Genomic DNA, 14,099 nt, shown 5'->3' on the forward strand with positions numbered 1-14,099 from the left:
ATTAATTTTTGTAATAAAAAAAGATTTTGGAGTGTATTTATTTCATTTTTAGATGTTCAGTAATCTTTAAGTCAGATCAAAATAATACAGAAATACAAAAAATTTAAAATTTTAGAAAGTTAATAATAAATGTTAAATAATAATAAAATGGCAATAAATGTTATTAAAAGTATTCTTATTTTTGATTACACAGAAAAATCTCCTAAAATCAAAACAAATACCTTTAAAATAATAAATTTAAGTGTTGTTGAATTTGAAAACTAGAAACAAAATAACAATTAAAGCTCCTAAAAAAATTCTTACTTGTTAAAATTATAAGGACATTTAGAATGATATTTGGAAACGACATTTAGTTTAAAATACAAAAGAGCATTTTCTATAGTTTATCTTGCGCAATATATTTATATATTTAGTGAACAAAATTAAGCAGAAAATATATATTATTGATTCGAATATTTCTCTAATTGCATTCTTTACAATTTATCTGTAATAAAATTTTGTAGTCCAAACATCACAAATAAATCTCAATTTTTCATTCGAACGTATTTCTTAGAATAACAATAGGAAAGAAACTCAAGGTTATGTAGATATACCTTCAATGTATTGTTCGAAAACTAAAACTCCATTTTGAATCACGTTCCGTTAAATCAATTTTCATATTGCATTGTATATTCACATTTACGGCTTTCTCTGTTGTTGTCTGTATTTTCCTCGTTTACTATGACTCACATAATTAAAAGAGTTAAAAAGAATTGTGCTAATTGCAGTGCTGATTTCTTTTAAGTTCTATTTCAACAGTTTTTCATAAAGATAAAATAAATTTGTATTCATTTAACAGTAACTGAATCAATTCTGTAAAATATACTTTAATAAAATTATTTTGATCTAAATTAATATAAATGCAGTTGTGAAATATAATTTTGGAAACACTATTTATATTTAACTGACATTTATAAATTAGTTTGCTTATGTGCTTTAAAGTTTTATTTACAAATGTTAAAACAATCTGGAACAAAAATCAATTTACGATTTGAAGATGCATTAGTAAGAAACTTCTTAGAGTTGTAATAATTAAAAGTATACTTTCGATGTTTGGCTAATTTACAGGCTAATAGTTTGAAATCCTTAGAATTTAATAATTTTGTGCTAAAATGTTTCAATTTGCTTAAAAAGTTCTTGAGATATGGCGAAATACGCAAAAAGTAAAATTAATAATATAGGTTCCATACTTTGGATCGCTTTCCTGACCAAATTATGGGGATCATATTTCTCAGATTGCGGCTACCCTCTGTATTTTGGAGGTTAAAAATTCGAATCCGTGGAAAGAAAGATATGTTAATTCCGAGAAAGTACGTTTTTTTTGTCTGACTTCGTAACTTAAAACATCGTCTGCCCTATTAGCATATTTGAGGTGACTCCCTCAAACCCATAAGTTTGAGTCTTAGAACGTGAAGATCCGATAATTAGATCAAAAGTCATAGAGTGGTCCTGTTTTTTTCCCTTTTTTGACGCACTGTACATTATGAATACAGGGAAGAAAATAAGGCAGACATTGAGGGTGACCTTCTTCTCTTTAATGATGATGAAATCAATATCTCTTCAATTTATTTTGCGCGGCTGAGTAGCCAAATCTTTCATTACTTGAAATATCAGTAATTGAGTTAAAGCAGCTTGTTGCTCTTTTAATATTTTAACAAATAATTTATAAAGCTTCAACATTTACTCTGGAAGATAATGTTATAGCATAGCTAAAGGTACAAAAAAACTTGTTCTGTTTTCTTGCTCCTTCATTTTATCAATATGAGAAGGATATTTATTTTTGAAACACAATACGAAAATGAAATGAATAAATTTAACGATATATAATTTTGTAAAAAAATGTTTTTTTCGTAAATAAAACTCTGTTAATATTTTGAAAACTGCGCTTTCAGGAAAGGAATAAAATGATTATTACATTCAAATGAAAACGTAGGGTTATGGATATCCTGGTTAAAATTATTTAACAGCGTTTAGAGTTTTATTATTCAAAATCCTATCAGAATAATCTCCAAATAATTGGTGTCATAACAATTGAGTGCGAGAGATACTCAGAATTTATGAGAAAATCTGAACGAAAATAAGATTTAATGGATTAAAATAATGTGTATAATAACAATAAAATACGGAGTTTCACACAAATACTAAAGAATCAACAATCGCAATTAATAGTAATTGAATGTAATAGAATTTAACAGAATTTGTTTAAATACTTTTTAATATCATAATTTGCATTACATTTCAATTAGAATAAAAAAATTGCTATGTAAAAATCTTGAATATATTTACATGCAATTAACCATCTTGTTTGAGACGAGCTAACTATTAACTTGTTATTTGATTTTTAACTTATTTTATACTAAATGTATTTAATATATTAACGCACAATAGAAAAATCCTATCAAATTTAAAATTTATATTTTTGAAAGAAAGGTCTCTTTATCAAAAATTATTTCTTACAATATATTTCATTAAACTGAGTAACTATTTGTTTTTCAAAAACTACGCATCCTGTTGTGAAATTTTGACAATTATGAGAATATTTTCTCAGTTTATCTGAAAGCATTGATAAACATGATAATTAAACAAGAAAAATAAATTCATAAAACTCCAATGTTAAATTATTCCAATAATAGATTTTTAAGAAAAACAAATGTATTTGTGTGAATACAATCATAAAAAGTATGTAATTTAAAATATAAAACGAAAGTTTGCCAATCGTTTTTACATTAACAAAGAGTCAACTTTTATTTTTAACAATTATTGCAGCACCAAAGTTCCAATCATTATCTCATTTAATTCTAGACATATAACTTACTCAACAAATATTATATAGAATCACTCTTTTATATAATATTTTTTCAAATCCATCTCTCCTATTTTTTTCAAGTAGACACGCTTTCACAAATGTTTTCATCATTATCATTTTTATTTCATTTTATTTTATAATCGTAGTTAAACAGCCGAACCAATTTTTGGGTCTACGACTACTTCTGTCCAACTCTGCAGACTTGTAATTTTTAACCCAATCCAAAAGACAAGGGAACTCCTGGATCAAGAATTAGTAAAAATTTGCCTTCGTGGAGGACTTTCTGATGGAACTAACCCCCATAACCTACCGCGGTTAGCCTGACTACAAAGGGACTCTAAACCATGATCCGTCTACCACTGAGGATAATTTCACGTCAGCACTGTGGTCGATGCAAGCCGTATACAGATTCGTATCGATTAGTCTTTGCTGGGATTCGAACCCGGTTCACCTCATTTCAGCATTATCATTGTCTTTAATCTCTCTGTCACGATCACTAAGACGATATTAATCAGATAGCCCTATGCCTTCATTTATCTTACATTGGTTCACCGCTAAGTATTCAAGTTATCTTCGCTGATGAGGTAACCACGGGATATATAATATTAGATTTCCTTAATGTGCATTTAATGTCATAGTTTTATAAGTTACAGTTAAAAATTTTAAAAAGTTCGTCTTTTAGGAAAATAGTACGCTTTTTATACTTAGGTGTACATTTTCTATTGAATAATATTTGAGCTGACTATATATTCTGCTTATTTTGCTTGTATTTGACTTTATTTTCATTTAATTCCGTAGATTTACAAGTCACAGTTAAAATCTTTAAAAAGTTCGTCCTTTATAAAAATTGTACCCTTTTTATACTTAGATGTATATTTTCTATTGAATAATATTTGATCATCCTAGATATTCTGCTTATTTTGTTTGTATTTGTCTTTATGTGCATTAAATGTCATAGTTTTATAAGTTATAGTTAAAATCTTTTAAAAATTCGTCCTTTAAGAAAATTGTACGCTTTTCATATTAAGGCGTACATTATTTATTGATTGATGTGTGATCAGTCCATGTATTTTGCTAAATTATTTTAGTTTAAATAAAATTATTGCTAGATTACTTTCAGACGTAAAATAAAAATATTCATATTTTATCAAAATAAATGTGCTAGTATTAGCAATGAACGCAGAAAATTAAAAGTCACTTAATATGTAGAAAAATTTAAAAACATTCTTATGTTTGTTATCCGCAATGTAATCTGTTATCTTGTTAATAATATTATACTTTAATGAGAAACACTGATACACTTACGTCAAAAAGCACTTTTCCATTACTTATTTTACATCGATATTATCAAAAATTAATTTGTTTAAAAGTTCGGCCACTACTTAAGTTTTTCGAAAATAATTTTTTCGTAATAATTTTAAGACAGGGCATTAAAGCACAAAAAATAACACTTGGTTATGATTAACAATAGTTTCGGCACCATAGTACAGCACTTCCCGATTTTTTACGGCTACGGTATCCTAAATAATAAACCTTCTTTTGCCAAAATCCGATTTTATAAATAAAGTTTATTAAAGTAATTGTGAACTTTATAACTTAAATAAGGACTATTTTTTAAATATATATTTAGGGGAATGAGGATTATTCATTGTTTTATTATTAAATGAAGTAATATTAAATGAAGTTTTATGTCCGACTGTTAAATTTGCAGTCTGTTCAGTGTTAAAGAGATTGTAGCTCCCCCTAGAGAGAAAATAATTCGTGTAATGAGCAGGCAGTGTACCTAAGTGAGAGTTTTTGTGTAACAAGTGAAGAGATAGCTGAAAATAAAATAATGCTGTTATAAGATTCTGGTTATCCTTCTTGTGTAGTGGAATTTATATGAACTAGCGAATAAACACAGTCCTTATGCTACATATAGTATAGTTATGAATTTGTTTTCGGTGCACATACAGAAGCCGGAAATGAATAAAATAAGTCAAATTGTGGTTTCCCTTGAAATGAAATCTTAACAAAAAACTGCTATAAATGTTAAAAATGGTTAATAAGGAAGTATGTTTCGTTATTAAAAATTTAATTATTTTATATCGATTTGAGAAGCTTTTATTCAATATAATCTAATTTGTTCAATATATTATTCGAAATATTTTTTTTCAAAAATGCCATTTCTATTTTATTGGCATCTTACTTGAAGTTTTTTCTTAAAGGCAACAGAAATATTAAATAAATAACGAATTATAGGTTTATTATAATTTTAATCTGAGGTTTCTGAACTCATCACTAGTTATAAAAACTACTAACTCAGGGAACCGCAGGGTTCCGCGGGACCCCATTTTGGAACCACTGCTCAAGCAGACAGAACATCAGGGCTAAAATATTTTGTACCTCACTTTTGTTAATTGTACTTGTGGCAATACTGAAACAATATCTGTTCCTATGACTTTCATTATATTTTGCTTTCATAAAAAGTAAATTATTATTTATTTCAAAACAAATTTATGGATCTTAAATTATATCGTATTGCTGGATTAATATATTTTTCATTTTTAGATCATCCTTCTTTAGAAAAGTCTAGAAAGTATTACGAAAAAAATAATAAAAAATTAAAAAAGATTTAAAACTCAGTTGCTTTTTTTAAATCACTTTTAACCATCTGATATGAGTTAAAAATACCTAAACCTCTTGAATAAAAAACTCAAATCATTTAAAGTGGAAAAAAAGTTATTTCGTAATGAGTATTGATTTAGAAATGGAAGGTAATATGAGACCTTTAAAATACGTTATGGTATTTAAAATCAATGTTTACATCTTTGTATCTTTAATGAGGCCGTTATACTTTATTTAGAAAAAAAAACTAAAAGCGTAACTATTAAAAAAAAATAATTTTACTTAGTTTGAGCATTCTTTAAGATTTTCTTTGTGTCATATTTTATCCATTGGTTTCATACATTGCAATGGTACAAATCTATATTTTTGATAATAATAGTTTTTGTCACCTTAATCGTAATTTCAATAAAGCATAATTTTAAAAACGCAGATTAACTTCTTGATTCAAAAGCATTTTCGAAATTTATTTTAAAAATCAATAAAAATTTTCATGCTTTTTTACATTTGAAAAATTTTCTCAAAAGTCAATGAAGAAATTCTATTAAGTAAAATAACCTTATTTCAAATTTATTGGGAAAAGGTTTTTAAGTTAAATATCCTTTTTAATTTGAAGCATTTAAGATATTCAAGAAGATGCACTTGAATTCGAGAGTATTGAGTATCGAGTTGTTGTCAAGGTAACAGACGATAAGAAATAAATCTTGGTGCTCAGAATTTTTATTTCCTTTCATTATCGCTGGCAAAGACATCATTTTCCCCTTTCCAATGATCAAGTTTCGTGACGGTTGGCAGTTAAATATCACCGTTGTCATCAACATAGTTTCAAAATGAGTTGCAACTGATTCGATTTACCGATATTTCGATTTTCACGCTAAATTCATTCACAGTATTTAATTTGTTCTGAATAGCTTTAACATTTTAAAGATAAAATTTGAGATAAAATAAGTTTCGATATCATAGTTGTTTTGGAATGAGACAATTAAAAAACCCACTCTAAACCTCCATCGAAAATGAAGTAGTAGTCCGCTAGATAAAAAAAAAATTTCTGCTCGAAAAAAAAGAACGAATGGAGCATTCATAGGCACTTGGAAAAAATAAAAACTATTATTAAAATAAATGGAGGTTGTTTTTCAAAATATACTTTTCATCACAAATATGTAATTGACATCAAAATAATATTGCTTTTTACAAAGCTCCGATACAAAGATAAATATTGCGTGATTTTCTTATTATCATGATGCATTGCAGTACTGTAGTACTTTTGTGTATGATTTAAATTATTGAAAAATTATTATTGGTATTTATACAGATTATATATACAATAGTTTAGAGTAGAAATACTTGATACACGCTTTAGTGTAAGTACTAAATACCCACTTTAATGGAATTTAATGAATATTTAGTACTTGGGAGTATGGATATGGGGTAGTATAGATGTTTAATGGGTATGGGTACAGAGTAGTTGGAAGTATGCTTGAATTAATTTATTTAAACTTAAAATTTAAATTGCTGCAGAAAGTGAAATATAAATGGTGGAAATTTGTTGATGATTCATTTACACACAGTTAAAATATTTATCTGTCAATAAAGCTGTAGTGTCATAAATTGTACACTTTGTCACTATAAAGATGCTTTAGTTTTGTTGTCTGCGCAAAAATGCATTAAAATTTTGAGAATTCACTCATTTTTTGTGGAAGTTTTTTCGTCGTTCAACTCATAACTAATTATCGAGTTTAAAATAAAGTGCAATATAAGAAAATGTTAATAAAATAAAAGAATAACTAATGCACTTATAAGTGTTCATTGCTATTTTTTTTTTTTTTGGAAATTATCTTTCGTATTTTACCGCTTGTTTGTTTTACTTCTTTTTGATGAAATTTATTTCTTTTAAAACTATTTCCTGAGCGAAAAAAAAACTTCGCTGTTCTTAATAATGAAAAACTAAACAAACTCAATGAAATGCAAAAACACAAACTCGTTAGTATTTATAAAATATCATTTATATCTCAAAACTCAATAGTATTCATGATTTAAATACTATTGGGAGATTCTTTGATAATAATAACAAGAAAGAAAGAGATATGAACTAATACACTTATGGATGAACGATGAATGGATGTTTTTTGCATTTAATATTTTTACAAAAGGAAGAAAAATTATCACAGTTGTTATTTTTGACTTAGATTTTGATAGCATGAAAATTGATACTGAGCCTAGTTATACATTTAAAACTTTCAAAAAAATTTATTATTTTTCACTAAACTAATTTTGATTGATTTTTTTTTAGAATCAAAAAACTAATTTTAATTATTTTTCAATAATTTATATTTTAAAAACTTACATATAAACTTACATATTACTGATAATTTTTTTTAATGAAAAGCAGTACATAAATAAACTGTCGCACACAAAATGCAATAGAAATAATTTATTCGAAGGAATTGAATAAAAATTAATAAACAAGCATTAAAGTTTAATTTTATGAAATTGAGACTTAAGGTTGACCGCCGGGCGTTTGCGTAAAATGGCCCGCAAATAATTCCGCAGTCAGACGGTGTCATTAAATTTTACATATGGCTCACAATAGGGCGGGGGTTGCCGGACAAGGGCAAAACTATGAAGGGCGCAAAAGTTAACAAAAAACTCACCTTCTTCCACTTTTCTTAAAATATGCTCCTTATGCTCTTCGGCGCAAGGCTGCGCCAGAACAAGAAGGAGGTAACAGCCCGGAGGGGCACCGGTCGCCATGCTTAGGGCGGCCGGAGAAGAAAGTTTATCGCTAGGAGAAGTACCACCGGGGCGGTACGGAGCTCAGAACATAGCACTGGCGAATGCTACAGTGTCGGAACACCGTTGCTGCAACGGCCAGATGCTTCGGCACCGCAGTGACGTCACTGGATCATGTGACGGGCACTGCTGCACGCAGGCGGCAGTGGCGGACAAGCGGCAGTGGCGGCAATAAAAACAATGGAGGAAATATATATATATTTTTAGGAAGAAGACCTATACCCCCTTCGTCTCGACCGACGCCGGGATGATCAATAGATGAGGCAATTCCATCAGCTGTAATGCGGAGAAAAACCAAACACGTGGTCGGAGATTTTTTTTTCTATCTCCTTTTCTTCTCGGTTTCTCAAATTATAATTGGAAATCTCTTCAACTTTCTTAATGTTGACAGCGAATGAGCTGGTTTCAAATTTTTCACTGCAGGAGGGATGTTTTCATGTTTTAAATTCTAACACAGATGCTGATATAGAATTGTTTTTCGCAAACATATTTACTATTTTTTGGATTACAAACGGAATTTTATAATTTTTTTTCTTCGAAAATTTTTTTAGAATGCCATACACTAAATCAATAAATATTTTTTTATAGTATGTTTGGAAGTATTAAATTAAGATCGTTATTGAGTGAATGTGATCAAAATTGTTTTATATTGCTGTAAAGGAGTCAGTCTAGAACAATTATTGTAGTTTCACCCATTTTAAAAAATATAATAAATATCTATTAATTTTTAGCATGTTTCTTATCTTCAGAAATTCTATCATTCATGCTTATTTAATTTCTTAATGAATTCTCTTTTCGTATAAATATGGCTGCAAAAATAGTTGAAAGAGTAAGTTTTTGAATTTTGAAATTAATTTCGATTTTATAGGTTAAATTATGACACAATCATTGAGTTTCTTAGCTCATATTTGAACAAGAATTGATCAGCAAAAAAGGAGTAAATATTTTTTCCCTTCATTGTAAAGATTTCCAGATAAAGTTAGGGTATTAAGTACAGACAGTTTTTTTGTATCATTTGTAAAATCCATTTTACAGTGAAATTCATTTTTACCGTAAAATATTATACAGTAATTTTAACAGTAATATTTATTTAATTGTAGTGATTCATCAGTTTTACAGTAAATATAAAAGTAAAAATTCGATAAATCAGTTTTTTGTTATTTAACATGCTCCGATAAAAATGGATTTTACGGTAAAAAGTACAGGCACCCTGAGTGCTGATACTTTTTACCGTAAATTGATCAGGAATTTTTAACAGTATGCATGCAAATGAAATGCTAGCAAACACAATCCTTCTTTACTTATCTTTTTGTCGACAACTTGGAAAACAGTTTTCCAGATTGTAAGTATTTGAAGGTTGATTGATTTATGAATTTTTTAAAGACTATCTTAGGACATAGTTTGGGAGAACTATTGAAAAAACGGACTTTGTTTAATTTAATTGTTTCCATTAAAATACTAAAATTTAAACTTACAAATTTATTGTTTTTTAAAATTCTTAAATTAGATTAAGTAATACGAAGAAAATAGCTATTATTATTTAAAATCAAATTGGTTGGTAGGTACTTTATTTACGTCGCACTAGATCTGCCCAATGGGCTATTGGTGACGGTTTAGGAAACATCTCTGACAATGATCCGAAGACATACCATCGCAAGTTCAATCTTTTTCAGAGGGGATGGCTCCCCCGCTTTGTTAGCCCGACGACCTGCGCGAAGTAGAGCACTTTACGGTAGAACAGTTTAACGAAAACCGATACCGCGCATCCTCGATCCCTACGCAGGCTGATTAACGAAGTCATTTATCCGTTTACTGACCGCAGTCAGTGATGTTTGACTTCGGGGTTCTACTGGGAATGGTGTCTTTACGATCAGTCCACTGCGGAACTAAAATCTAGTTAACTTTAGTTAAATCTAGTTAACTGTTTCTTGTTTAAAATGTTAGTCTGTATAGTAACAGCAGAGAATTATCTTTTCACAGCATATTTTTCTTAGTACCCATTTTTACTAAATCGATTTTTCCAATACCCAAGAACGGGAAAGAGGTGAGTTGAAAAATGCAATTATCGGATTGGTGCAATATCAGCTTATTCTTATAATTTAGCTTGATAGTTTATAATAGACCAAACAGCTTTTATTTTAACTAAATATTTGATTTTTTATTTATTTAAAGCTATTTACGCTATTAAATAAATAATCCCAGAAAACTGAAGCGGTAAGATATGACCTGATTAAAGTACTTCATTCGCTTCAAAAATGCACTAATAGGAAATTACAGTCGACATGTTTCAAGCGTTTCAAAAATAGGCGCCCATTTTCAAGACTTGCCAGACGCGAATGAAAATAAACAAAAGTGATATGAAATAAAAAAAACTAAAGTTGTCAATAAAAAATGGCCAATGAAAAAATTATTTTTTTCCATATATGTAATTTGCTACAATTATGCAATATCTACATTGTTATTTTAAAGATATATAAATAGTTTATTATTGTTCAATGTCTACAATTTTACCTTGAATATGCCACCAATATTCATCAGACGAGGAATATTGATGGCTAAAAAAAGGTTTATTTAATTTGAGACTTTAATCTTTAATCGGAAACGTTAATATTTGCGATTTAAAAGGTAAGGCTGAAACATAAAAATAAACTTCGTAAAAAATTCTATTGTTATGAGAAAAAAAAGTTCAAAAGTTCATGTGAGAATCTGCATTTTAGAAGTATTTTTATAATGACAATTTATTAACTGAATTGGAACTCAAATGTGAAACTGTTTGAAATTAATATTTTATGAATATCTTAAACTTGATTTTCAAGTCAGCATTATTTATCGCGACTTTGGTAAAATCTCTTCATTCTCTACAAACTTTTTCGCCTAATCTTAAATTTTCAATAATTTATATTTGTGAAACCAATTCTAAAAAGAAAAAATAATGTTTATACATAGTGTTTCACTATCAAGAAAAAATCTAACTGTATAATTTGTTAATCAGTTTGAGACTGTCTCTTCACATTCCTTCAGTGTAAGTCAAAGCAATGAGGAATAAACAAAATGTACAGTAGGTACTCAAGGTAAGAAAATTAAACGATGGAACTTAATCTTAGTCTGAAGCAAAACAGGAAGAGAACAAACAAAGTAAGGGAAAGAAAGTATATTAACCCACTAACGGTTCTGCATGTAAAAAGTCTTATTTTAACCTTCTCCTCATAGCAAAACTGGTTTTTCCATGTTATTAGATAGAGAATTAGTGTATAGGGGAGAAACATTCTTCCAATTTAGCCAGTGGGTCAAAGACAAATCTATTCATTAGCCGTAATTTAATGGCTCCAAACGCAGGGGAAGATACGGCCAAATTATATTAGAAACTCCATGAAAAGTAAGTAATCTAAATAGCATATCTTCCATGTTAGGACATTATAATTTCGAAAAATATCAAAAATTAAGTACATCTTGCTGTAAAATATTTTTATTTGTAATGACTTGGGGTGCATGTGACCTGCAAGGAAAAGAAATATAACCAAACATTTTAACGAATTATCACACAAAAGGCTTTTATAAATTACCATTTATTAAACTTCAGAGTATATTTTAGATGATTTATTTAGTTGCAAATTAAAGAATGCGAGTTTTATCAGAAACTAATAAACAATACATGCACAAAACTTTAAAGAACAGTTATTTTTAAATTTGTAACTAGTGTCATTGAATTAGAAATCATAGGAGAAAATAATGAAAAATATTGGTTAATCTAAACATTTAAGTAACAGGGATTTTTCTTTCGACTTCAAAGGGACTTTAACATATTGACTTCAAAGTCTTGATTTTAAAGTATAAGAGTTTTGTTGTTATTATACAACAAATTAAGAAGCACAAATAGAAAAATTCTATTTCGACTTGGTTTTTACCATAAACGTTTCTGACATATGATATGAAGTTTTGAGAAAATTTACATGAAATACAAAATTTTTGATATTTAATTTTCTCAGAACTTTAATTTTTTAAGTTTATTTCTTTGAAGGTTGTTTCTTGCATAGAGCATCATATACATTTTATTGCAATAAATATTCAATTAATTTATCACTCCCAGTCAAGTATTTTACAGTTATATTCAAATAATAAATAATCGCAAGAATTTTCTTCTGATTCACCGCGTTGCGTGTTTTAGGCTTAACCAAAAAATGACTGTTCTATCGGCTGCACACATCATTACGTCTATATTTAGAAATTAATTAAAACTTAACTTATTCTATCTTTCATCGTTTAAAAAGTAAGTTAAGTCACGAGAGATATGAACTTTTAAACTAGGACGCAAAATTTATAATTGATGAAGGTTTGATTAGAACTAAATATGTAGTATGATAAGTTTTAACTTTTAATACCATCACAGAAATGCTACTATTCTAATTTAAATAAAGTTTAAACTATGATTTATTACACACACTTTACAATATAAAAAGGAAAATGCATAGTAAATATAAATAAAAAAAGTTAAAAAATTATATCTATTTTATGCATCATGATAAAAATTATTATAAAATGATATTTTTATACAATCATGCTTACCATCATAGCATGTTAAAATGTTTCGTTATAGATGCTTGTCTGAGAGACCTTAATAGTAATGGTAGTTCATTTCCTCCTTAATAAGATGAACAATAACGAAAATTTCCATCAAAGGAACTAATATAATTGGGGTTGAAAATGAACACTCACTGTAATGTTTAAAAAAATTTTTTTTTAAAGTTCTCGTGAACTGGAGCTGTTTTATGCTTCCATACTATTTTAGAACGAATAGTTTTTTTTAATTCCTTATAGTCTAGAGCAAAAATATTTTTACTTCATGGAGAAAAAAATTCTAGTGCAATTACACCACTGTACAGTAAATACATTTCTGGAAATAATAATTTTGCTTCATAAAACGGTAATATCCGCTATTTTAACCATTTATATCATAAATTTTTCCATGGTAAGGGCTAGCGGAAATTTCGGTTTTTGTTATTAAAGTTCTTATTACAACACTTTTAGTAAAAAATACAAGAATTAAAAATAAATTTAACGAAATAAAAGGTTTTTATTCCTTGCTCTAAAGTATTGTGAAAAAATTGCCACATTTAGCAAATTTTAAAACATATTATAAAACAATATTTTATTATTAATTTCACCGAAATCGTTACCAAATTACTTTGGCAAAAATTACCATGCTGTTTGGTATTCCCATAGAGTTAGAAGCACTTTAATTTTTACCATATTCTGTTAGTTTATATCAATATTTTTTTTAGTGTGAGTTTCAAAATTTCTGAAGAGTCGGGAAAATTTAGAATGTTTGTTACGAAGAGGAGACAGTTGTTATGAAAGAATTTAAAGAGTAAATTAACAACCATAAGTCCATTAAAAAGTTTTTAAAATAACTTTTATTTTCAAAAGTTATTTGTTTATTTGTGTGCAATTTTTTTTATTAAAGTCAAATAAGCTTTTTACGTTTTTATCCAAATTTTGAAATTCTTTTGCAAAAAATAATGCCATCTTTTAGACTCTCTTAAAAATTAATTAATAAATTTAGAAGTCTTAAACGTTACCTAAGTTTGGTATTTCAGAAATTCCAATAAAATTTATGGAAATCAATTCCAATAGAAGAGGTCAGAAGTTTTAAAGTTTGGATATTGAAGGTCTTCTTAAAATAAATCGATGTAAGTAAAAAAGTTGGAATCCGAAAACTATATAAGGTTACATATTTTTATGAGCATTTCATATATTTTTCGTAGTGTATAACGATTTTATATCAAAATGATTTATATAATTTCAAAATTCAATTCGATAGACAAACAATACCAATAAATGGATTTAAACTTTATCATTTTAG

General features: G+C 27.7%; 1 protein-coding gene across 1 annotated transcript in view; it reads right to left on the reverse strand.

Annotated features, from left to right (window-relative positions):
• LOC107455881 (microtubule-associated protein futsch) overlaps positions 1 to 8,357 on the reverse strand; it is an 83,488-nt gene extending 75,131 nt beyond the window's left edge. The window contains exon 1 of the mRNA XM_071183344.1: positions 8,101 to 8,357. Within this exon, the coding sequence (XP_071039445.1) occupies positions 8,101 to 8,200 (100 nt within the window). The 5' untranslated portion in view covers positions 8,201 to 8,357. The remainder of the gene's footprint in view (positions 1 to 8,100) is intronic.
• Positions 8,358 to 14,099: the final 5,742 nt, after the last annotated feature.

The sequence above is a fragment of the Parasteatoda tepidariorum genome, chromosome 7 (assembly GCF_043381705.1).
Source record: "Parasteatoda tepidariorum isolate YZ-2023 chromosome 7, CAS_Ptep_4.0, whole genome shotgun sequence".
NCBI lineage: Eukaryota > Metazoa > Arthropoda > Arachnida > Araneae > Theridiidae > Parasteatoda > Parasteatoda tepidariorum.